The 27,227-nt window shown below is 33.0% G+C and overlaps 3 protein-coding genes and 1 non-coding gene across 4 annotated transcripts; 3 read left to right on the top strand and 1 right to left on the bottom strand.

Moving 5' to 3' along the window:
• The first annotated feature begins 983 nt into the window (after positions 1-983).
• Positions 984-1,091, top strand: LOC130950608 (small nucleolar RNA R71). Its single transcript, XR_009073668.1, has one exon. It is a non-coding gene; the product is annotated as a small nucleolar RNA R71 (small nucleolar RNA).
• Positions 1,092-18,437: 17,346 nt separating this feature from the next.
• LOC130947122 (early nodulin-93-like) lies at positions 18,438-19,103 on the top strand. Its single transcript, XM_057875916.1, has 3 exons — positions 18,438-18,579; positions 18,714-18,775; positions 18,870-19,103. Exons 1-3 carry the CDS (start codon positions 18,483-18,485, stop codon positions 19,038-19,040), a joined length of 330 nt encoding a protein of 109 aa, XP_057731899.1. The 5' UTR covers positions 18,438-18,482; the 3' UTR covers positions 19,041-19,103.
• Positions 19,104-22,679: 3,576 nt separating this feature from the next.
• Positions 22,680-23,551, top strand: LOC130961974 (early nodulin-93-like). Its single transcript, XM_057888032.1, has 3 exons — positions 22,680-22,859; positions 22,974-23,035; positions 23,133-23,551. Exons 1-3 carry the CDS (start codon positions 22,760-22,762, stop codon positions 23,295-23,297), a joined length of 327 nt encoding a protein of 108 aa, XP_057744015.1. The 5' UTR covers positions 22,680-22,759; the 3' UTR covers positions 23,298-23,551.
• On the bottom strand, positions 23,407-25,884 carry LOC130961964 (pentatricopeptide repeat-containing protein At1g08070, chloroplastic). The gene has a single exon (XM_057888022.1). It carries the CDS (start codon positions 25,807-25,809, stop codon positions 23,563-23,565), a length of 2,247 nt encoding a protein of 748 aa, XP_057744005.1. The 5' UTR covers positions 25,810-25,884; the 3' UTR covers positions 23,407-23,562.
• Between the last annotated feature and the right edge of the window lie 1,343 nt (positions 25,885-27,227).

The raw sequence follows: 27,227 nt of genomic DNA, 5'->3' as shown, positions 1-27,227 counted from the left end.
TTAGCAACTTGCTCTTCAGTGACATACTCATCCTCTTCAGAGGAGGAATACTCATCAGAGCTCATGAAAGGCAGAAGTAAGTCCAATGGAATCTCTATGGTCTCATTTTGAGCCTCAGATTCCCATGGTTCCTCATTAGGGAACTCATTGGAGGCTAGTGCACGCCCATTGAGGCCTTCCTCAGTGGCGTTCACTTCCTCTCCTTCCTCTCCAAATTCGGCCATGTTGATGGCCTTGCACTCTCCTTTTGGATTTTCTTCTGTATTGCTTGGAAGAGTACTAGGAGGGAGTTCAGTAATTTTCTTGCTCAGCTGTCCCACTTGTGCCTCCAAATTCCTAATGGAGGACCTTGTTTCAGTCATGAAACTTTGAGTGGTTTTGATTAGATCAGAGACCATGGTTGCTAAGTCAGAGTGGTTCTGCTTAGAATTCTCTGTCTGTTGTTGAGAAGATGATGGAAAAGGCTTGCCATTGCTAAACCTGTTTCTTCCACCATTATTATTGTTGAAACCTTGTTGAGGTCTCTGTTGATCCTTCCATGAGAGATTTAGATGATTTCTCCATGAAGAATTATAGGTGTTTCCATAGGGTTCTCCTAGGTAATTCACCTCTTCCATTGAAGGGTTCTCAGGATCATAGGCTTCTTCTTCAGATGAAGCATCCTTAGTACTGCTTGGTGCATTTTGCATTCCAGACAGACTTTGAGAGATCAAATTGACTTGTTGAGTCAGTATCTTGTTCTGAGCCAGAATGGCATTCAGAGTATCAATCTCAAGAACTCCTTTCTTCTGATTAGTCCCATTGTTCACAGGATTCCTTTCAGAAGTGTACATGAATTGGTTATTTGCAACCATTTCAATTAGTTCTTGAGCTTCTGTAGGCGTCTTCTTCAGATGAAGAGATCCTCCAGCAGAGCTATCCAAAGACATCTTGGATAGTTCAGAGAGACCATCATAGAAAATACCTATGATGCTCCATTCAGAAAGCATGTCAGAAGGACATTTTCTGATCAATTGTTTGTATCTTTTCCAAGCTTCATAGAGGGATTCTCCATCCTTCTGTCTGAAGGTTTGGACTTCCACTCTAAGCTTACTCAATTTTTGAGGTGGAAAGAACTTTGCCAAGAAGGCATTGACTAGCTTTTCCCATGAGTCCAGGCTTTCTTTAGGTTGTGAGTCCAACCATGTCCTAGCTCTGTCTCTTACAGCAAAAGGGAATAGCATAAGTCTGTAGACCTCAGGGTCAACCCCATTAGTCTTGACAGTGTCACAGATTTGCAAGAATTCAGCTAAGAACTGATGAGGATCTTCCAATGGAAGTCCATGGAACTTGCAATTCTGTTGCATTAGAGAAACTAATTGAGGCTTAAGCTCAAAGTTGTTTGCTCCAATGGCAGGGATAGAGATGCTTCTCCCATAGAAGTCGGGAATAGGTGCAGTAAAGTCACCCAGCACCTTCCTTGCATTGTTTGCATTGTTGTTGTTTTCGGCTGCCATGTGTTCTTCTTCTTTGAAGATTTCTGTTAAGTCCTCTACAGAGAGTTGTGCTTTAGCTTCTCTTAGCTTTCGCTTCAAGGTCCTTTCAGGTTCAGGATCAGCTTCAACAAGAATGCTTTTGTCTTTGTTCCTGCTCATATGAAAGAGAAGAGAACAAGAAAATGTGGAATCCTCTATGTCACAGTATAGAGATTCCTTGAGGTGTCAGAGAAGAAGAGAAATAGAAGGAAGAAGGAGAAGAATTCGAACTTAGTTAGACAGAGTTCGAATTGTGCATTGAGGAGGAGTGGTACTCCATAAATAGAAGGATGTGAGAAGAGGGGAAGAGCTTTTTCGAAAATTAAGTTAAAAAGATTTTTTTTTTAAAATTTTGAAAAACTTTAATTGATTTTCGAAAATCAATAGTGGGAAAGAAATCAAGTAATTTTTGAAAAAGACTTTGAAATTAGAAATCAAAAAGATATGATTAAAAACTGTTTTGAAAAAGATATGATTAAAAAGATATGATTGAGAAGATATGATTTGAAAATAATTTTAAAAAGATTTGATTTTAAAAATTAATGACTTGCCTAACAAGAAAAGATATGATTCAAACATTAAACCTTTCTCAACAGAAAAGGCAACATACTTGAAATGTTCAATCAAATCATTAATTGTTAGCAAGTATCTTTGAAAAAGGAAAGAAATTGATTTTGAAAACATTTGATTGAAAAGATATGATTTGAAAAAGATTTGATTTTGAAAAACTTTGAAAACTTGAAAAAAAATTGATTTGAAAACAAAATCCTCCCTCTTGTGCCATCCTGGCGTTAAACGCCCAGAATGGTGCACATTCTGGCGTTTAACGCCCAATGCACTACCTTTTGGGCGTTAAACGCCCAACCAGGCACCCTGGCTGGCGTTTAAACGCCAGTCTGTCCTTCTTCACTGGGCGTTTTGAACGCCCAGCTTTTTCTGTGTAATTCCTCTGCTGCATGTTCTGAATCTTCAGTTCCCTGTACTATTGACTTGAAAATAGAACCAAGATCAAATAAACAATGCATGCAAGACACCAAACTTAAAATTAGACACTAGACTCCAACAAGAAACATAAAATATTTTTGGTTTTTATGATTTTGAATTTTTTTTTTTTTGGATTTTTCGAAAATTATATGGCAATAGAAAATAAAGGTTTCAGAATTCTTAATTTGGATTCCAGGAATCATTGCAATGCTAGTCTAAGACTCCGGTCCAGGAATTAGACATGGCTTCACAGCCAGCCAAGCTTTCAAAGAAAGCTTCGGTCCAAAACACTAGACATGGCCAATGGCCAGCCAAGCCTTAGCAGATCATTGCTCCAATAGCAAGATTGATAGAGATCAATAAGCTCTTGTGATGATCAGTTGAAACCTCGGTCCAATAAGATTAGACATGGCTTCTCAGCCAGCCAGATTTCAACAGGTCATCATGAAACTCTAGAACTCATTCTTAAGAATTCTGAAAAATACCTAATCTAAGCAACAAGATGAACCGTCAGTTGTCCATACACGAAACAATCCCCGGCAACGGCGCCAAAAACTTGGTGCGCGAAATTGTGAACAATACTTTTCACAACTCTCATAATCCCCGGTAATGAACCCCAAAAACTTAGTGTTCAATACCATGGCATAAACACAACTTCGCACAACTAACTAACAAGTGCACTAGGTCGTCCAAGTAATAAACCTTACGCGAGTAAGGGTCGATCCCACGGAGATTGTTGGTATGAAGCAAGCTATGGTCATCTTGTAAATCTTAGTCAGGCAAACTCAAATGGATATGGTGATATACGAATAAAACATAAAGATAAAGATAGAGATACTTATGTAATTCATTGGTGGGAATTTCAGATAAGCGCATGAAGATGCTGTGTCCCTTCCGTCTCTCTGCTTTCCTACTGTCTTCATCCAATCCTTCTTACTCCTTTCCATGGCAAGCTTATGCAAGGGTTTCACCGTTGTCAGTGGCTACCTCCCATCCTCTCAGTGGAAATGTTCAACGCACCCTGTCACGGCACGGCTATCCATCTGTCGGTTCTCGATCAGGCCGGAATAGAATCCAGTGATTCTTTTGCGTCTGTCACTAACGCCCCGCTTTCAGGAGTTTGAAGCACGTCACAATCATTCAATCATTGAATCCTACTCAGAATACCACAGACAAGGTTAGACCTTCCGGATTCTCTTGAATGCCGCCATCAGTTCTAGCCTATACCACGAAGACTCTGATCTCACGGAATGGCTGGCTCGTTTGTCAGGCGAGCGCTCGGTTGTCAGGCGATCAACCATGCATCGTGTATCAGGAATCCAAGAGATATTCACCCAATCTAAGGTAGAACGGAGGTGGTTGTCAGGCACACGTTCATAGGTGAGAATGATGATGAGTGTCACGGATCATCACATTCATCAAGTTGAAGAACAAGTGATATCTTAGAACAAGAACAAGCGGAATTGAATAGAAGAACAATAGTAATTGCATTAATACTCGAGGTACAGCAGAGCTCCACACCTTAATCTATGGTGTGTAGAAACTCCACCGTTGAAAATACATAAGAACAAGGTCTAGGCATGGCCGAATGGCCAGCCTCCCAAAGAGGGTTCAATCATAAAAACATGATCAAAAGATTTTTTTAAAACACAATAGTAAAAGATCCTACTTATAGAAAACTAGTAGCCTAAGGTTTACAAGGATGAGTAAATGACATAAAAATCCACTTTCGGGCCCACTTGGTGTGTGCTTGGGCTGAGCAATGAAGCATTTTCGTGTAGAGACTCTTCTTGGAGTTAAACGCCAGCTTTTGTGCCAGTTTGGGCGTTTAACTCCCACTTTGGTGCCAGTTCCGGCGTTTAACGCTGGAATTTTTGAAGGTGACTTTGAACGCCGGTTTGGGCCATCAAATCTTGGGCAAAGTATGGACTATCATATATTTCTGGAAAGCCCAGGATGTCTACTTTCCAACGCCGTTGAGAGCGCGCCAATTGGGCTTCTGTAGCTCCAGAAAATCCACTTCGAGTGCAGGGAGGTCAGAATCCAACAGCATCTGCAGTCCTTTTCAGTCTCTGAATCAGATTTTTGCTCAGGTCCCTCAATTTCAGCCAGAAAATACCTGAAATCACAGAAAAACACACAAACTCATAGTAAAGTCTAGAAAAGTGAATTTTAACTAAAAACTAATAAAAATATACTAAAAACTAAACCAAATATACTAAAAATATACTAAAAACAATGTCAAAAAACGTACAAATTATCTGCTCATCATTGAACCATAATTAAACCAATTAAACCAATAAACTAATAAACTAATAACTTGAACGGTTCGAATTTAGAACTTTGAAATATACGTATATGTGTGTGTGCGAGTGTGCGTGTATACACATGAATTTTGTATTGTTCTACAATTAATATTATTGTCACTATTTGGATTGCTCTTTATATATATACACACATTGTTGGCCGTTTATATATATTATACGTTCGATTACATATATATTTGTGTGCTTGTAGTGAAATATAAGTATGTTTTAGTTATTTTTTTATATATAAAATGATACTCATAAAAATTGATGATTTATTCTAAAATATTATTAATAGAATATTGTTAAATTTTGGTTGTTTTATATTTAATTGTGTGTGTCATTAATTTAGAATAAATTATTTTTTTAAGATATAAAAATTATTGTATTTGTCACTTGTACGAATATAAATCTATTCAAAATGAAGATTTATATTTGGTCAAGTTATATGTATATATTAATAATATCTAAATACTAGAAAATTAAAAATAAATTGAGATTCATTATTTATGCGAATAATAATCGACTCAAAGAAAATTTATTGTTTGATCAAATAATAAGCATTGCACACTTTTATTTATTTTTTATTAATTATGCGGTTAATAATCGGCTTAAAGGAAAGTTATTGTTCTGGCCAATTAATGAAAAATATATGCGATAATAAATAGGTTGCAAAGTTTTAGTTTCTATGTGCGCATTTAGTTGGTACAAAGAAAGACTTAATGTGTGACAGGAATTTTTCACAATATTTGATTACTGCAATGAAAGTATCACTTATAATTCATTTTTCTATCCAAAGATTGAAAATTAATGTTGTTCTAGATATTTTAATATGGACTTTTTTTTCCATTATTTAACTAATGTTTATTGCATATTTTTTGTTCTAATCCAGTTACTATAGCTTCAACTACCAATATTTCTGTACAAGTTAGTAGTATTTTTATGTTGAATGGTACAAATTTTAAAGTTTGGAAGGATACCGTGAAAATTGTCTCGGTTGTATAGATTTGGATATAACTCTTCGAGAGGAGAAATCCACTTCTACTTTAGAAAATCCCAATGAGATTAAAATAGAGAAGTGGGAGAGATCCAATTGAATGAGCATTATGATTATGAAACGCTCAATTCCTGAGGTATTTCAAGGCTCAATTATTGAGGATAAAGATGGCAAAATTTTTTTTAAAGATGTTAAAAAAATATTTGCTAAGAATGAAAAGGTAGAGGCAAGTAACTTTTCGAGCAAACTTGTCTCCATGTGCTATAAAGGTAAAGGGAATATAAGGGAGTACATTATGAAAATATCTCATTTTGCTTCCAAATTGAAAGTACTAAAGTTAGAGTTGTCTAAGAATTTACTCGTGCATCTCATGTTGATCTCTCTTCCTGCACATTTTAGACAATTCAAAGTGAGTTATAACACTCTAAATGACACTTGGTCCCTAAATGAGCTTATATCTCACTCTGTGTAAGAAGAAGAAAGATTGCAGCAAGATAAGACTAAAAGTGCTCATATGATTTCATCTTCTCAGTATAAAAGAAAGTGTGATACTACTATAGATGTACCCTCTCAGTAGAAAAAGGTTAAGAAATAGGATCAAGTTTCAACCTGTTTCTCCAGTAAGAAGGTGGGACATATTAAAAAGGATTGTACCAAATATACCACTTGGCGTACAAAGAAGGGTATAATTCTTACTTGTGTTTGTTCTAAAGAAAGTTTAAGTTATGTACCTGTTGATATTTAATGGGTAGATTCTGCTGCTACTACTCATGTAAGTGTTACTATGCAGAGTTGCTTGTGGAGTCGACCGTCAAGTGATTCTGAAAGATACATTTATGTGGCAAACGGTAATATAGTTGCAGTCGAAGCTATAGGAACCTTTAGATTATGTTCCACGAGTGGATTTTATTTGGATTTTTTGAGACATTTTATGTACCGTTGTTTAGACGAAATTTAGTTTCTGTTTTTTGTTTGGACAAATCACGTTATTTTTATTTGTTCAAAAACAATAAAGTCGGTCTCTTTTATGATTCGAATAATATTTGTTCTGATCGTTTGACGGATAATCTATATAGACTTGATTTGAATTCTTGTAATAATAAAATACTACAAGCAGGTACAAAACAAAAACTAAATGAGAATTCGACATCATTATAGCACAAACCCCTAGGTCATATCTCTCAATAGAGAATTTAGAGGCTCGTGTCAGATGAAATTCTTGGACCTTTAAATTTGGTAGATTTTGAAGTCTGTATTGAGTGTATAAAGGAAAAAAGAACAAACAAGAAAAAATATATGTGGCTCATTTCCTATTGTATCTTGGAATGAAAAATGGTATTTATTACGTTTATAGATGATTAATCTCATTATGGATATCTATATTTAATTCATGAAAAGTTTCAACCCTTGGATGTTTTTAAGTTTTTCAAAGCTGAAATTGAACTTCAACTTGGAAAGAAAATTAAAGCGGTCTGATAAATCACTATTTTATGGTTTATCTTGTGTTTAATTGAGTGGTTTTTTTATCAAGTCTTTGCACACTTACTCATACAATTTGCATGGTTTTACAGTTTTCTTCCTAAATTTGTGCTATGATTAAAAATATGCTTTTTTGGCCTTAAATTTGTTATGTTTAATCCTCTCTTATTATCATTCGATGCCTTGATATGTGTGTTAAGTGTTTTCAGAGATTACAGGGCAGGAATGGCTTAGAGAATGGAAAGGAAGCATGCAAAAGTGGAAGGAATACAAGAAACCGAAGGAACTGCTAAAGCTATACAGCCTGACCTCTTGGTACTAAATCGACCATAACTTGAGTTACAGAGGTCCAAATGATGCGGTTCTAGTTGCGTTGGAAAGATAACATCCGGGGCTTCGCAACGATATATAATTTGTTATAACTGCTCTGAAGATAAGCGATGCCCACGCGTAGATTACGTGCACGCATGACCTGGAGAAAACTCAACGCGTACGCGTGACTTTGCCACGTGCTGGACGTATCAGAAATCAAACCAGTGATTTTTGGGCTATTTTTGACCCAGTTTTCGGTCCAAAAAACACATATTAGAGGCTATAAAGTGGGGAAAGACATTCATTCATTATTCATAATTTTAGGTTTTAGATGTAGTTCTCTACAGAGAGAGGCTCTCTCCTCTCTTTTAGGTTTTAGGATTAGGATTTCTTCTTCTTCTCAATTCCAGATTCAATGTTCTTTTAATTTAATTTCTCTTTTATTTGTTTATGAACTCCATATTAGATTTGATTTCTTATTTAATGCAATTTGAGGTATTTCATATTTATGATTTTAATTTAGCTTTTTACATTCTTAGCTTGTGTTGAGTAATTGGAGATACTTGAGTTATCAAACTCCTTGTTGATTGAAAATTGAAATTCTTTACTGATTGTTTTAAATTCCTCTAACTCTAGTCTTTCCATAGGAGTTGACTAGGATCTAAGGAACCAAATTGATTTATCCACTTAACATACCTTCACAGTTAGAGGTTGACCAAGTGGGAGAAAAAGCCAATTTTCATCACAATTGATAAGGATAACTAGGATAGGAAATCTAGTTCTCATACCTTGCTAAGAATTTTTCTAGTTATTAATTTATTTTCTTGCCATTTAAATTCCTTGTTCAAACCTTTCAAAAAAACCCAAAAGATACTTTTCCATAACCAATAATAAATCATACCTCCTTGCAATTCCTTGAGAGATGACCCGAGGTTTCAATACTTTGGTTATAAATTTTATTGGGTTTGCTTTATTGACAACCAAAACTTTTGTATGAAAGGATTCTCTGTTGGTTTAGGAACTATACTTATAACGTGATTATTTTTATGAAATTCTAGACCGCGCAAAAAATCCGTTCGTCATGGCCAATTCGATCGTGGTGGTGAATACGATGGAAGATATGACAGTTCAGGTGAGCAACGTTTCGGATCATTTGTGCTTTTTCTATAAGAGTGTGGTATTGTTCCGTAATATACCATGTCAGGCAAACCTAGCATGAATGGTGTTGCAGAAGAAGGAACCAAACTCTTAAGGACATTATGAGAAGTATGATTAGTCATTCTTCCTTGCCTGAATCACTCTGGAGAGAAGTTTTAAAGATCGCAGTGTACATTTTTAATAGGATATCAAGCAAAGCAGTTAACAAAATCCCTTATAAAATTTGGATTGGAAAAATGTCTAGTATAAAGCATTTACACATTTGGGGATGTCCAACTGAGGCACGACCTTATAGGCTGCATGAAAGAAAATTAGACCCGAGAACAATTAGTTGCTACTCTATTGGTTACACTGAGCAATCATGGAGATACAAGTTTTTTAATCCTACATCAAAGTCTTTTTTTGAAACAAAAAATGTGAGATTTTTTTAGGATGTTCAGTTTAGGGGGAAAGAAAATATTAGGAATGTTGCTTTTGATGAGGATTCTATAACTGATAATGATTAGATTTTCATACCTATTATTGTTCAAGTTACAGTTACAGTACAAAAGCATAATGATAATCTTACTGTAGATCCAGTTACAGTATAACAGAACAATGAGAATATTATTGTTACTCAAGATACTGCTACAGTACAGAAGAATAATGAGAATCCTCCTCAACTCCAACCTATACAATAAGCTTAACAATCTCAAGAAATATTATTAAAGAGATCCAATAGAAAAAGGAGAAGTGCAATTTTGAATGCATACGTAGTCTATCTTAAAGAATATGAGGTTGACATTGGTTTGCAGAAAATAACCCAATCAATTTTTTTCAAGCCATGCAATGTTCTAACTCTGAAAAGTGAATCGATGCCATGAAAGAAGAGATAAAATTTATGAAAGACAATGACGTTTGGTAACTTGTAGAATTACCTGAATGTGTGAAACCAATTAATTGTAAATGGATATTTAAAACAAAAAAGATTCTGTTGAGTTTGGAAACAAATATTAAAAATGATGATCAAATGTTATTAAAATGTTAGTTGAATATTTATTAAAATATTACCAATTGTTTGTTTGATGAATTTGGTTTAGTGTGCAGGTAAGCAAATTAATTGTGGCTCAAATTAAACAAGTCCACCTTAATCAATAAATAAATTTCAGCCATACCAAATTGTTTGAAAACAAGTGGCTGAAGAAAGAAAAACAAAAAAGGGTAAAATAAAAGAAACAAATGTAAAGTCCAAGTCAATATTCTCTTTGGTCAAACTCCATCATAAATACTTGATCCAAAATATAGTGGCTGAACATTAAAAAGAAAGAAAATCATATTGGCCCAAAGTCTTGAAGGAGCCCATACGGTAATCACAAGGCAATCACTTCAAGTGCCCAAAAGCCAAGTATAAAGAAACAAATGGAACCAAGCCCAATCAAAGGTAAAAAAACCAAGAGTCAAGAATGATAATTCAAAATAAAAGAAAAGAAGAAAATGGCCCAAAGATTTCAAGGCATGCTTCGGTCACTCCATGACTTGGAAACTGAAAGTAAAAATTCAATTGAGTTTAATTTCATTAAAAGCATGCTTCGGTTACCTACTATCCTTGTGATCAGAATTCAAAATTCAATTTGGTTAAATGCACTCCTTGGTAACCAAAACTCAAAATTAAATTGAGTTTATTGTGTATTGAAAGCTTCTCTCTTCTCTCTCCCCTCTCTTGCTTTTGGTCATGTCAATCCATCAGAGAAGAAGATAGAAGAAGATATCAGAAGAAAAAGGCGATGAAGTAGAAAGGCTATTGAAGATCTTTACTTTTGAAAGAAAGATTTGAAGAAAGGCTTCAAGATTTTGTTACCAAGAAAGAAAGAGATCGACTTCGGTTCATGAAGCAAATCTATCTTGAAGGTACAACAAAGATTCATTTCCATTTTTGTGAAGAATATAGCCTCTGAGTCTCAGGTAGGAAAGAAGCAAAAATGAGAAGCTTGAAGCCAGCCTGGGTCAGACGCTCGTCAACGTTCAGAATCAAATTTTGGGGCCAAAGTCAAGATCAATGGCCAAGATTGAAGAAAATGGATGAAAAAGATTGAGAGAGGTACATGCATGTAGTTTCGGTTTTTTCTCTCTATTTCCTTTGTTCAAACCGTGACTTAGCCTATGTTGGAGAAGAAGTTGCTGGGTTGGTTGAACCGATTTCAATCTTGGAAGCTTCCCCTTCTATAATAAGGGTTAACAGTCAAGGGTTGAGATCAAGGAGTGAGAGCACACGTTTGGGTTCTCATAACTCTTTGAGTTGTTTATTCTTCTCCTTCATGGCTTTTATTGAATACTTCTTTTTCTCAGTTTAGTCTGTCTGTGTTTTATTAGTAAAAGACAAAATGTGAGGTTTTGTAAGAAAAAACCAATGAGTAGAAAAAGGCAGAGAGTTAAAGAAAAAGTTATAGTTATCACAAAAATTCTTTATATGTATTTCTATTTTGTTGTCATGATCCTGTTCCCTTATAAGTTGGGTTAGCACTTTGCGGTTGAAAGCTAGGTTTGAGTCCTAGTCAAGTTCAGGTTGGGTTAGAATCTGGACTTGCTCCCTTGCAAGTTGGGTGAGCACTTTGCTGTTGAAAGGTAGGGTGAGACCTAGTCAAGTTCAGGTTGGGTTAGATACTGGAGTTGTTCCAGATAGGATTGGGTAGATCCTAGAAAAAATTGGTGAATGTAATTCTATTGAAAGATAGTAAAATTTTGTCACTGTTGTGATGGAGATTGGATGTAGACTGCATTGCACTTAGCAGCTAAACCATGATACATCTTGGTGTGATTCTCTCTTCTATACTTCTTTTCTGTTTTTGGTTCTCAGGAGACGAAATGAAAAATGTCTCGCAACTTGTTACTAGACAAAACAAAAATGTCTCTCAATTTGTTACGAGACAAAAGTAAAAATATCTCCTCAAGTCAGTTGAAAAAGTATAAGAAATACTTTGAGAAAAAGGAAGCTAAGATTCAACCCACACTTCTCTTAGCCACTAATTACCATCAGATTCTAAGAATAATGTCGAGAGATATAAAGCTTGTCTAATCGCTAAAGGCTTTACTCAAAAGGAAGGCATAGACTATAAATAGATTTTCTCTCCAATATCATCAAAAGACTCTTTTAGAACCATAATGACAGTAGTAGCTCATTTTGACTTGGATCTACATAAGATGGATGTAAAGACAGCATTTTTTAATAGGGACATTGATAAAATGATGTATATGATACAATCAGAAAATTTTGTATCAGCCGATTCAAAATTTATGGTTTGTAAGTTAAAGAAATCCATCTATGATCTCAAATAAGCTTTCCTTCAATGGTATCACAAGTTTCATAAAGTCATTATCTCGTATGGTTTTAAGGTAAATATTATAGATGAATGTGTATACCGCAAGTTCAGTGGGAGTAAATACATATTTTTTATCTTATATGTTGATGACATTCTATTTGCTAATAACGGTATAGGATTGTTGCATGAAACTAAGAAATTTCTATCAATCAAATTCGAAATGAAAGATCTTGGTAATGCCTCTTTTGTATTAGGAGTCGAGATACTAAGAGATCACTCTCAAGGTATTCTTGAATTATTACAAAAGAACTATTTCGAAAAGACTTTAAGTAGATATGGCATGAAAAGTTGTAGACCAATGGATACATTTGTAGCTAAAGGAGACAAATTTAGTCTCAAGCAAGGTCCCAAAAATGATCTTGAGAGAATAGCTATGAATGATAAACCTTATGCATCAGCACTAGGGAGCTTAACGTAGGTTCAAGTTTGCACATGTTTCGATATATCATTCATAGTGGGAGTGTTGAGTAGATACTTGAGCAATCTTGGCATGGATCATTGGATAGCTGTTAAACGCGTAATGCGTTATCTGAAGAGAGCAAAGGATTACATGCTTACTTATCAGAGATCAAAAAATTTGGAGATCATTGGATATTCTGATTCTGATTTTGCGGGATGCCAAGATAGTAGACACTCTACTTCAAGTTGTGTCTTCATGTTGGCTGGAGGAGCTATTGCATAGAAGTCTAACAAACAGACTCTTGTAGCTTCTTCAACAATGAGGGCATAGTATGTTGCTTACTTTGAGGCATCCAAACATGATATATAGTTGCGAAACTTTGTCACTGTTCTTCCTATAGTAGATGACATTGAAAGGCCATTGAGGATATTTTATGACAATAAATCAGCAGTACTCTATTCCAACAACAATAAAAGCTTGACAAAATCGAAGCATATAGACATTAAATTCTTATTGGTCAAGGAAAAAATTCAAGAAAAACATATTTTCATAGAACATATAGGAACAGAATATTGCTAGCAGTCCCATTAACCAAGAGATTGACCCCCTAAAGTCTTTCATGAGCACATTATTCGGATGAGTGTCAATATATGTGATGCTTTGATTTAGTGGGAACTTATTTTATACTGTATGTCTTATGATAGATATTGAATTTTCTTTCTGCAAAATTAAGTTGATGGTTTATTTCATGTTATATGCAATGTCTATTTTGTAATATTTATTTTGTATTTGATCTCAATGAAGTTTTAAAGTTGGACTAGTTGGAAATAGATATGCACAAGATCACTTGACATGTAATTTCTATATTACTCATCCAAATTTGATCTATGTCGTTATCATGGTTTAGTCACGACATTAATTTGATAAAAGTTACGGTAATTCTATAACTAATATATGAGACAGACCAAATTATTAAAATAATCAAGAAATAACATTCAAATGTAAAGTATATATGAGTCCAAGTGGGAGATTGTTAGAAAATTATTAATTTTCTAACTTATTTATGGAAAACACATATATCAATTATAATCGCAAATTAAGTTATTTTATAATAAATGACTTATATAACGTTGATCTCATTTATTATTATAAATACTAAATTTAATAAGTTATGATTACTTTTAATTTAAAATTAAATGAGAATAAAATTAGATATACTATTTTATTTAAATTTTAGAATGATTTAAATATAAATAATAATTTTAGAATTTCGGTTCTCAATTCATCAAAATTACTTTCGTCGCTCTTTTTTTTATTAGAAGAGTTATAGAAATATAAATTTTAATTAAAAAATTGAGATAAGTTTTTTAATTATTTTTATGAATACATATATATTTTTGTAATATGACATATATTTTTAGTGATTTAATATGAATAATTTGAATTATAAAATTATTTGCGGTAACATTTGCATCTAGCTCTCTCTGGTGCTTTTCTTTCAAGTGTGATCCATGCTCTGTGTATTGCACGTGAATTTTGTATACGTGTTGCGAATCTAGTTATTCTAGACCGTGTGATCTAATTTCAGATATCTCAATGCATGCACCTTTAATAAAGAACGGTTTTGTTAAGAATTAATTTTTTGGTTGACAAGTAATCAGTCGGAGGCTATAAAATACTCCTAATTTTATTTGTTTAACTTTATCTTAATAAAAAGGAGCCAAAATATTTCTCCATTTGAACACACCAAAGCATAATTACTTCTTGAACAGAGCAATCTTATTCTTAGGTTTTTTTTGGATTGATTTAAATAAGTTAAATACAAAAAACAAAAAAAAACTGCTTAAATAAATAGACAATTCTATTTAAAATTATTCTTAAATTTTTTTAAGGAGAACGAAACTCTATTTGATAAAATTGTAGTTTTATTATCATTTTTATTATAGTGTTTGACATCATATTCAGTGGCGGAGCTTGAAACGAAATTTTGGGAGGTCAGATAGAAGATAACTATCAAAATATTTTTTATATGGACCCATTTAAGATAAATTCGTCTAACTTCATCTCTCTGATTTGGGTAATATTGCCAAATTTGAAGCCATTTTCAGGACATTGTTCCAAAGAATTAAGGTCAAACTCATCAGATACAACTCTTTAAACTTTTGAAGGTTGTATCTTACTTTCTTCGTGATTCATTAAAGTAGAAGAACTATCTACAGATGTTGATATTGTAAAAGTTATATGTTTTCCTTCTTAAATATTAGCCTTCCTCTTAAAAAATGCATCATCAACTCTTTGATTTTTTATGATTATTTTATATAAAAATTTGAATATATATCCGGTAAAATATGTAAAAAAAAATTAGAAGGACAAATATTAAAATTTATATATTTATTGAATTTTTTTATCAATTTATACAACAATATATCAATACTTATTGAATATCTAATATTTTTTATCATATAAAAAAATTAAATTAAATAACAGTAAAATATAAATAATATTAAATTACATAAATAAAAAATATCTAATTGTTTATATTTGAACTCAAAGGTAGAGGGAGTGTTGCTTATTGAATAGAGAGTTGCGAAATGTGAATACATTCAATTCAGTCTAAATTCGATATGTTTTGAATGTTTAAAACTAAAAACTATTGTACAATAAAAGCAAAAGATGAAGATTGAACTTTGGTATTTTAAGTCATAATAAAATATTTGAGCCAATTAAACTATTTTTTATTTTTTGAAAAAGTATTACTAATTTTTTTAATAAAAGTTTGGGGGGCCGTGGCCACCCCTTGTCTGAACTAAGCTCCGCCACTGATCATATTTACATCTCTTATAATTAAATAAAAATCAACATATATGTCAATTATAATGCATGATATCTCTTATCTTAAATACTAACAGATCAATAAACCTAAAACCATATTGGTGATTAGTAATAAAATTAAACGCTTTCACATAATTCGTCTCACAAATAATATCTCGTTGACCCACCTTTCAAACTAAGATATTGTCTCCAAATAACAAATAATTTTCCTTAAAAATATTATTATTTCCAATCATTCTCAAACACTTTCTTTGTCAACTCCCATTACAATAATCTCTAATAACGCAAGTAAAATCAATACTATCATTAGAACCAGTATAACTAACATCATAATTAATCTTAAAAGTATCAATAAATGAGAGATTTTAAAAACCACTTAGAATAGAAGGAATGAACATACGTTGTAATTCAAAAATACTCCTAAATTTTTTTTCTGAAGTTAATGTCAGACAAATTACTTTTTTCTAGAGGCCAAGTCTCATGAAGATTAAAAATATCATTATTCCTTATTCGTTATATTCACCAAAATCTCAAAAAAAACCTAAATAAATGTTCTTTACTATGATACAAATTCTTTAAATCTAGAGGATGACAACAAATATTCTATCTTATTTTTAGTTGTTATGTTTAAAATGAATTATTATTAATTATTAATGTAAAATATTATCAAAATACTTTATATAATTAAAACAACATTAAAAACAATGAACAAAGTTAGTTTGTACATTATTTAATAATTTCTTTATATTTTATATATGTGTTTTCTTCTGTCTAACAAAAATTTAAAATTAGTAAATTTTTGTTATTTATATTCGTGTTAATGTTAGTGTCTGTACAACATATAACTTGAGAGGAAAAGAAAATTTTTTAAAAGAAATCAAAACAATTATATTGATTGTTGAAAAATTACGAATAAATAAAGTGCCTTAATTAACCTAACCTGCATCAGTCCCTTGTACTATCTAGATACATATTAATTATTATGATATTGACTCGATCCCAATGATTCTCATGCTTTAATTTCGTTCATTTGATTAGTGCTATTTTTAGTTTCTATAATTTTTTTTTGTTTAGTTCAATTCTTTTTGTTGTTGGGATGAGTAGTGCCCATGGTTTTCTAGCCTTCTCTCTGGACTAAACCGCTGGCTTCTTCTACTGTTGCCATTGCGGATTAAAGAAAAATGTGTACTTTCTTTAACTTGCTAAATTGATATCAAGAAAACAAAGGATGTGTGTGAGGTTCAATGGAAGAAAATAAAGGGATCTTTTCTATATGACTTTTGTGAGATGTTTGAAACACGAGAGGATAATGTCAGTATATATATGTTTAATGTTAGTATTTGTTTACTATATATTATTACGTAGGTTAACTCGTTTCTTTATATGTATCCAGAGATTTTCTAATTTTTATTTTAATAGGGAAAAATATAAATTTTATAATAATAAATCGATGACTTTTTAAATAAATATTCTAAACTAGTCATGGATATATGTAAAAAATTATATATATATAAAAAATTATATGTAATTATTTTTATGTGAAATTTATTGATAAAAATTATTGAATGTTAATTTAATAAAATATATCAAATCATCTTACGATTTTTAAATATAAATTTTATATTATATGGGTTTTTAACTTCTTTTAATTTATTATTGGATCAAAGTTTTAGCATCTCCAACAATTTTATAGTTAAATGAAAAAATTTTAATTAATTACATAATATAGTTTTTTATTTTTTTTTCTCAAAAGAAGAGAGTAATAAAATTATGAATTATATAAAATGTACCGATATCAACTTAAACTTTGTTAGATTGCATATTAGTTTTAAAACGAATAATCTTACATAGTCAAAATATTATTATTTTTTATTAGTATTTAATCAGTAATAATTTTAATCAATTTTTATATGAATTTTGTACATAATAAGCATATAATTTGTATCTATATTTATTAGAATTTTACACATATAAATTAATACAATTTGTATTCACATTTATTTTAGAGTTTACATATATAAATTAGTAAAATTTATTCGTTAAAGATAATTTAATATTTGTAGTGATCAAATAATGACAAAAAATATTAAAATTTATTGGCCTAAAAAAAGTTCTCTTTTAAAATTTTATTTTAATAGAAAAGTTTTTGAAATTTTTATTTTAATAAATAAAAATAAAAGTATTAAAAACTTCAATTTTACATATTTCCATAAAAGAAATTTCAATTAAAGCACGTGTTAACAGACATTTGATTTTATTCGTTTAAATAAGATTAATTTGAATTACAACTTCATAAAGTAGATAATAATGCATTAATTTTTGGGAAGACAAAAGAAATGAAGGGACAAGGACAAAGACTTAAATGAAAAACCAGTGCCTGAGACGGTGGATTTAGGGAGAAACCATCAAACTTCACCTGCCAAGGACGGGGTGCAATGCATAATGCATGCACGATGCAACTCCCTCTCTATGCGTAATAAAAATAGATAAAGTAGTTAAATCATAAAATATGTGTTAATATTTTCTTTTTTTATATTGTCTACTAAGTTATTAATGTATATTTTTCTCTAATTAAAAAGAGTGTGATATTATGTAAAATGATTTATTGTAAGAAATAAAATAGTTGAAAACTCAGATGTAGTCGATTTTACGTAAAGTTGATAAATGAGAGTTGTTAAATGATTTGACTGATTTGACTAAATTTTTATCTAACGGCTCTCAACTATCAACTTCACGTGAAGTCGACTGCACCTGAGTTTTCACCAATAAAATATATATTATTTAAAGAAAAAACTCGCATATAATTATTTTTATGTGAAGTTATTAATTGAAAACTGTTAAATAATTTAACATATTTAACTAAATTATAATATAACAATTCTCAACTAACAATTTTATATGAAAATAATTGTACGTGAATTTTCAACGTATTATTTATTAAAACAAGAAATATATTAGTAAATGATGGTTTGGGAGCAGCTCAGTTATAAATATGGCAGCAACTTAACCCTCTCTTCACTCAAATTAAAGCTATTGAGTTATATATATTGTATTGCTCTGCTTACTAAAATTGAACTTCTATTATTCTTCCATTAATGTTATACATTTTGTGTTGAATCAAAGTCAGATATATAATATCTGAACATGGCAAAGGGAAATGTTACTGCGAATTCTCCTCTTGAGAGGGCCAGCTTGGCTTCTCTGGATCAGAAGCTAGCCCTGGCAAAGCGTTGTTCTCGTGGTAATTAAATTATTCTTCACACTTATCTTGTGCTATCAATAGTTTTCCATGCATGTAGTAATAATAATAATAATAATCTTGTATTAATTAATTAATGTTTATAATTATTTGGTTTGTTCATGATTTATAAACAGAGGGAGTGATGGCTGGAGCTAAGGCAGCTGTTGTTGCCGGCATTGCCACTGCCATTCCAACAGTAAGTATTAAGTATTATGATTATTCCTTCAAATAATAATTAAGATTTAATTATATACTATAATAAGCAAATGTATTATTTGGATTAATTGTAGCTGGCTAGTGTAAGGATGGTGCCATGGGCAAAAGCAAATCTGAATCACACTGCTCAAGCTTTGATAATCTCAACAGTGGCCGGAGCAGCATACTTCATAGTGGCTGACAAGACTGTTTTGGCAACTGCTAGAAACAACTCCTTCAACCAACAACCCTCCGATAATCCATGAACTCTGTTATCTATCAAATTAAAAATATATATGCATGTATGTAGATAAAGAATAGTTCAATTTGCATTTCAGATCCAGATATATGTACTACTGATCTGATGATGGATGAATGGATTAATGGTTATCTTTGATTATCTGAATGCAAATTTGATGACCAGATTATTTTATTTCAAGCATGATGGTTAATTACTGTGATGAGACCTAATTAATTTGACATACTAATTCCAATTAAGTGTCTTTGTTTGAAATATTTATATATACAATGCAACAAATTTCAATTAATTGTATCCAAAACTAAACAAGTTTTTACATCTTCATGCTTCAGATTATGGTAGTTAATATTCAAATCTCTATGTCAATCGGTGCTTCACTAATATATTTTCTAAACTTTGTTTACCTATGTAATATGGGGATTAAGTTTTTTTTTTTTCAAGTGAGCAACTCGATAAATAAGAAAATAAAAATTTAAATACCTTTAATTTAAAGTTATAAACTCATATATGATAAATGTTATAAATTTAATAGGCGGCCCCCTTTGCCAAGAAAGATATAAGCAAGTTTTTGGTAAATGATTCTTTAATAAATTTTAGTACGCGTGTTAATTTTATGAATCGAATTTCAATGTATGTATTATTAAGTGTAATTTTTTATAATAATCTAATCATGTTAGTAAAATGTAGGTTAGTAAAATGTAGGTATTCATGGGCAGGTAGGGGTGGATTTTTGCTCTACCTGATTCTACCTTGTTCAACAAAAGTTTGCATAGAATTCGCTCCGCTTCTATTCGCGGGTAGTAAAATGTTAAACCCTAATCCGCCTCTGCAGGTATCCGTCCCGCCCCTATCCGTCCCAATAATTATTAAATTCAAAAAATAAAATAAAATTTTATAAAAATTATATAACCATTATTTACATTCATAACATAAATTAAAGTAAAAATTTAAATATGATACAATATTATTAATCATTTTACTAATTATTTTATATATATTATATATATTATATATTTAAAATATATATATTTATATATCTATTATATATACCGGGGCGTGTAGGGGCGGGTTTAACCTAAACCCGACCCCGCCCCGCCCCGCTCAAGAACTCGCCCCGGTGCAGGTGCGGGTAATTACCCGCCCCGAACGGATAGGGGTCGGGTGGGTACCCTCGGGTTCGGGTAGTATTGCCACCCCTATGGGCAGGGTGAAATTGGATTTGATGTGTCTTAGATTCGACCCGAAATATATATCGAACCTATTTATTAGATTCGAATTTGACTCTAAACCCGATGAATTCTAAACACTTTCCAACCACGATTATACCGGATAAAAATCGGGCCGTTAATATTACATTATCTTGATATCTTCTTGTAAGCTAATATGTGAAAATATCTAAATTTTCAAGACTCAAACTATTATTTGACATGGTAAAATTTACTTAGAAAAATATAATAAGAAGCAACCCTTCTCTAAAATTAAAACATAACCACAATCAATACGAATATTGTCTAATAACACCAAATATTTAAATCAATGCAAATAACAATATTATGTATTAGTCTAAAATCTTATGCATTTTAAACATAAAACATTAACTTATAGTCTTATAATGACTAATAACACAAAATATTAAGGTTTACAATACTTAAATTTCACATAAGAATAGCCATCATCTATCACTACTAACACAAAAATTTAATTGTGTATGATAACCGAGCCACTAGATCGAATTCGGGTGATCCGAGCTATTGTCCGGACCTGACCCAAAATAATGACTGGGTCTATTTTTGAGACCTAAACCCAATCATAAATTTGATGGAAACACACCAAATTAATTCCTAAAATGTTCGGAATTGGACACTCCTAATAAAATGATTACTTTTATATTTATTATATAAATAATAATAAAAAAGAATGGATGTAATTACATAATTATAAAAAAATCATACTCTCCATATAACAAATTTAAAATCTAATATTATCACTAGACTTCTTTTGTAATGTTGTGAGAATATATTAAGAGCTTGTTTGGGTGAGCTTTTAAGAAAAGATTTTTTTTCAATTATCTTTTTTTAAAAGATCTTATAAAGAAGTAAAAGTAATTTTATGTTTGGATATCTCATGTAAAAAGGTCTTTTTATCCATCAATTATGTTTGGGTATAACAATATAAAAATATTTTTTGTTTATTTATTACATGAAAAACATCTTTTTTTTTTAAGGAAAAAAGATCTTTTAAAAAAAGATGTAAATTACAGCTTCTCAAAAAAAATTTTTTTTTTATTTTACTAGTGCTTTTACTTTTACTACTAGAAATTTGCCAAACATGTTAAAAAATAAAAAAAGATCTTTTTTCAATGAAAAAAGATCTTTTTTTTAACAAAATAATGGCACCCAAACATACACTAAATAAAGTTTTACTATTTAAGAATGACCCAATGATTTGTCACTTAGTTTCTTAAGTAAAAGCTACTTGGTAATTCAAATTCAATTATAACTATGTGAAACATTTCTAGACAAGGCATCTTAATTTGTTTAAAACCCTAATTTATTTATCTAAATATTTAATCATCTCTTTCAAAATTGCATAGCTAAAAGGGAAAAATGTTGTGTTCTTTAACTTGTCCTGTAAAATGTATGAAAAATGTATGAAGTTAGCAAAGAAAGAGGCATAAGAACGAATTTGGATTTTCTAAAATGAAAAAATTGATAAAATAATAAAATAAAAGATTAAACATTATTAATTTTGTAACTTTTATAAAATGTATATATGTTGCATACTTGCATTATCTTGATCCCACGAGAACAGGTTAAGGGGAAGAATACAAATTTTTTAATGGAATTTTTTGGGTGTTTTAGGACACCAGTGGATAACATAATAAACTTACATACTTTACTTTTGGAGGATCCGATCTTGGATCTAATAGCACTTCCAATCAACGTGATGCTAAATCAAGCAACTGCAATACTGGATAATGTTTCTTTTCAGTTTTCACATACTCTTTTAAAAGATTTTCCTTTCTTTTGAGTTTCGAAAAACACTAATTTCCTTTCAAAAATGATTATTTCTTTATAATAATAATAATAATAATAATAATAATAACAATAGCTATATATAAGCATAAATATACGATTAATGAAGATGTTAAATATTTTATTTTTTAACAACTTTAATTTAAGTTTTAGTTTTAAGAAGAATATTTTAAAAAAATTATGTATGAAATCTTTTTCAGTTCTTTTCTTATGTGGTTTATTACCAAGAATAATATAAAAAATTAATTAATTCAATAAATAAAGTTATTTGCATTAATGCATATTCAAATTTTTTTATTCATGTAAATTGAAAAATATATAAAAATGGCGCAATATATGTTGTGTGCAACAGTGGAAGTACAAGCTTAGAAAAAGTAGTGGTATTTTAGGAATAACAAAAGAATGGACAGACAACAACACAAACTCAAAACAGCTGCCTGAGACGATGGATTTTGGATGAAACCATCAAACTCCACCTGCCACGTACGGTGCAAATGCAAAATGCACTCCCCCTTCCCCCTCTGTGGCGAGAAAATATAAACAATTGTTAATTGTTAATGGTTTTCTTAATCAGTGACTCCCTTATAAATATGGCATCAACCATTCTTCCTCTTCATTCAAACCCACTCTACTCATCTATCTGCTTGATAAAACTTGTTCCATTGTTACAATATTAGCCTTTTCTGTGGATATGGCAAAAGGAAACAATGTTGCTCCTCACTCTCCTCTTGAGAGGTCTACCTTGGCTTCTCTTGATCACAAGTTGGCCATGGCCAAGCGCTGTTCTCATGGTAATGCATGCCTTATCTATGCCTCTAACATACTTAACCTTCCTTTTCTTTTGTTCACTTGGTAATAAACTTGAAAATCTGAAAATTACTTTGTTCATTTCATTTTGTAAACAGAGGGTGTGATGGCAGGAGCTAAGGCAGCTATTGCTGCTGGAGTTGCCACTGCAATTCCAACTGTAATTATTTCTTTCACCACCTATTCAATCTTTTTTCATTTGTTCTACTGTTTTACAATCAACCTAATTGGGGTCGTTCTTGGTAATTCATATACAGCTGGCTAGTGTAAGGATGCTGCCATGGGCAAAAGCCAACCTCAACCACACTGCTCAAGCTCTCATAATCTCAACAGTTGCTGGAGCAGCATATTTCATAGTAGCTGACAAAACCGTTTTGGCAACTGCAAGAAAGAACTCCTTCAAGCAACCCACCAACCCATGATTTATTTCCCAGTGGATTGCAAGAAAGAACCCGTTTAAGCCACCATCCAATGCATGATTTCCCATTGGATAATGCTGGATTCGGTTGCTTACATTGTATTAGACTATTTACTTATAGCATCTACCAACCTTGGAACACATCAAAATATGTATTAATAAATAAAGAGTTTCAAGGGCAGAGAGCATATATGTACCAATTATCATTTAGTTCTCTCAGAAATGCAAATAATTAAGTTTCCCCCTTGAATATAAACAAAAATTAAGTTTCACCAGCAATCATTACATGAGCAAAACCCATCTTTAAAATGGTGGAATCGGTTTCTATCTCTTGCTATTATTTCCCTATTGAAAATCTTGGATATAAGCTTGGTCGCCAAATGGCAGTTCCTACAAACACGAAGATTCTTCACAATCCTAATTGTAGTCCCTGGTTTTGTGCTAATCAAACCAAAAGAAATAGCCAATTTTTCACTGTGATGACTCAAAGCTCCTTCCTTCCACTCCTCATCCATATCATAGAGCACCTCTGAGGTATCAGGCACAAAACCAGCCTCCCCCAAAAGCTTATCTACCTCATCCAACATTGTATGTATCTCTTTACTCTGAGGATGGAATTTATCGCCTACAAGGAACTCATGAACAACACCATCAACCTCTATAGAGGTACATCCGGGAACTTTCTTCATCCCTTTGTCATTTAACATGGTTCTTATCCTTGCTACATCATCCCACCTTCCTGCTCCTGCATATATATTCGACAAAAGCACGTATGCGCCAGTATTTTCCGGCTCCAATTGAAAGAGCTGTTCTGCGACATATTCACCAAACTCGACATCACCATGAACCTTACAAGCATTAAGCAAAGAACCCCATATAGCTCCATCCGGCTCCATGTCCATGCTTCTCATTAGGCTCTTTGCTTCTTCAAACTTCCCAGATCTAGCTAGGAGGTCTATCATGCAACCATAGTGTTGCAACTTTGGTGAAATTTTGTAATCTTGTGTCATTGAATTGAAATACTGCTGCCCAAGATCTACCAAACCAGCTTGAGTACAAGCAGATAACACCCCAACAAATGTGATGTCGTCCGGCTGGTACCCTTCATCAGTCATCTCGGAGACAAGCCTGAGGGCCCGATCTGCGTGCCCGTGCATTGCCAATCCCGATATCATGGCATTCCAAGAAGCCAAGCTTCTACAACTTATGCTTCTAAATACTTGTTCTGCTACCTCAATGGACCCACATTTTGCATACATATCTATGAGACTTGTCCAAAGTGCAGAAGCATTGTCTATGCTCTTCAAATTCCTATCAACATAGGCATGAATCCACTTACCAAGGTCCAGAGCACCAAGGCAAGCACAAGCTGGAAGAACAGCCAAGAAGGTAACATCGGTAGGCTTCACATTTGATCGAAGCATGAGGTCAAAGAGTGCCAAGGCATCCTCATAGAAGCATAGGTGAGAATAACCACCAATCATAGTATTCCATATAATCACATCCCTTTCCTCGACCCCATCAAACAAATCACGAGCCTTATCAATCTCGCCACACTTGGCATACATATCAATTAGTGAACTAGTAAGCTGAAGATTTGAACTAAGCCTATGATCTCTAACCCAAGAACCAATCCACTCGCCCAACTCAAGCTTCCTCAAATGACCACAAGCACAAAGCAAAGTCACCATTGTGCTCTGATCAGGCTCAACACCTGCCTCCTTCATCACGTCAAAGCAATCCAGTGCTTCTTCAAATCGATCACTCTGCACATACCCCGCAATCATGGCATTCCACGACACCACATCCTTCCTGGGGATTTCATCAAAGAGAGTTCTAGCATCATCCACACGACCCTCCGAGACATACCCAGTAACCAAAGCCGTAAAAGAAACAGCATCTCTTAGAGGACTTTTATCAAACACCTTCCTTGCATCACCCAATTCACCAACTTTAGCGTACATAGCAATAACCGAGGTGTGCACATGGGGATCAGATTGAAGGCCAAGCTTGATGACTTGCGAGTGGAGCTGTTTCCCTTCACGGGGAGCCTTGGATTTGGCGCAAGACTTGAAAATGGAAGGGAAAGTGTGGGAATTGGGTTGAACACCAGAAGCGATCATTTCGGAGAAGGTGTTGAGGGAATGGAGAGGGGAAGGGGTAAGGGAATGGGCGCGAATAAGGGTGTTGAAGATGAAGGGGTTGGGTTGTTGGGGGGCGGAGCGGAAGAGGGAGAGAGCGTAGGAGAGGTCGCCGGAGGGGGAGAGGGCGCAGAAGTGAATGAGTTTGCTGAGGGCGAAGAGAGTGTTGTGGAGACCAGTTTTGATGACGTGGCAGTGGACTTGCTTCAGGGTGTGGATGCTTTCGCATTGGGAGAGGAGAATCAGGGATGGGTGGTTCTCCAGGAGCGTGTAGGGAGGGTCGGTGGAGCTGGGAAGAAAGTGGAGAATGGAAGAAGAAGAAGAATAAGAAGGAGCAGGAGCAGGAGGAAGAGAGGGAAGTGAAGAGAGAAGCATTGTTGGCGGTGGTGGTGGCTGACGCTGCAACCGTTGGCGGCAAAAGCATAAGGAGTTAGTTATTTGCAGTTTGGAATGTGGTTGGAGAGGTTGGTAGTTAGCGCCTCATGGATATGGATATTATTACCCTTATTATTATGGTGTTTGCTACGGTACGATGATAAATTTATACGTACCGATACGTTAAAATATGGACAAATAACAATAAGACATGTGGAATTTATTTTCCACGTCAGCATTTAATTTTTTCTTTTTTAAATATATAATATATCACCACTTTTATTAAAATACCCTTTTAATTAAATAAAAATAAAAAATATTTATTTATTTAATTTTATAAAAAGTCTTAAACATTCTTTTTTTTTATTTGATTAGACAAAAATATCCTTTTAAATTAATCAAATTTTAAAATTCAATTAATCTTAATTTTATAGTTTCAAATAATTAAAACAACAAAATAAAAAACATATTAAAAAAAAAAAAAAAAAATTGTTCTTCATCTGGATTCAAAACCTTTTCGTTCATGCCTCTGAAGATTTCAGTCTTCTCCATCTTTTCTCCTCTTCATATCCTCTTTATCTCTCTCATCTGTCTCAGTGTACGTTGCACACAAGACGCCATCGTTTTGCTGGGATGTCCTAGCCAATTACTCAACCCAGCAACCTTAACTCCACACAACCTAATCGCGAACTCATCCCTCCCATCACCCTCGAGCTCCTCCTTCCTCTCTCCGTCATCGATCTCACTCCCTCACCTCCGTTCATCTCCCGCCGCCGTCGCCGAAACGAGCTTCGAAGCCACCGTCGTTATCGTGCAGCTCTGTTCCACCATCGTGCAGCTACTGTTTCAGCTTTGAAAGCACCGTCGCGCAGCTCTATTCCATCGTCACCGGCGCTATCTGTTCCACCTGTCATCCCTCCGGTCGTGCCCTTGCCCCCTCTTGTCCCCCTCTTACTCAGGATCTGCTCTGTTCTAGGACTTCTAGCTTATAGGTATTTTTTTTATAACAATTATTGAATAATTGTTGTTAGTTAATTTGTGAACTTGTTATGGGTTGAATAATTGTTGAATAAGTGTTAATTAATCTGTGAATCTTACTGTTTTATCATATTGGAGTTCATTACAGGTGGTGAATTATTCGATAAAATTGTGAGTAGCGTAAGAGGGTCCCTCTTTGCCATATATTTGCTTAATTACCATATATGATATTGGTGATGATGAATATAGATAATTTTGCAGATACATCATGGACGTCTTAGTGAGGCTGAAGCTAGAAGATATTTCTAACAGCTTATGGCGTAGATTATTGCCACAGCAAGGGAGTCTATCACAGAGATTTGAAGGTTGGTGGTGTTGAGTTGGTTCAGGAAATTTTGTGCTCATCCTAATCATGATTCCTTCTAAATTTTTGTTTTCTC

Source organism: Arachis stenosperma, chromosome 1 (assembly GCF_014773155.1).
Source record: "Arachis stenosperma cultivar V10309 chromosome 1, arast.V10309.gnm1.PFL2, whole genome shotgun sequence".
Classification (NCBI taxonomy): Eukaryota; Viridiplantae; Streptophyta; class Magnoliopsida; order Fabales; family Fabaceae; genus Arachis; species Arachis stenosperma.
The sequence above is the reverse complement of the archived record's forward strand: the minus strand, read 5'-3'. Positions and strand labels throughout refer to the sequence as shown.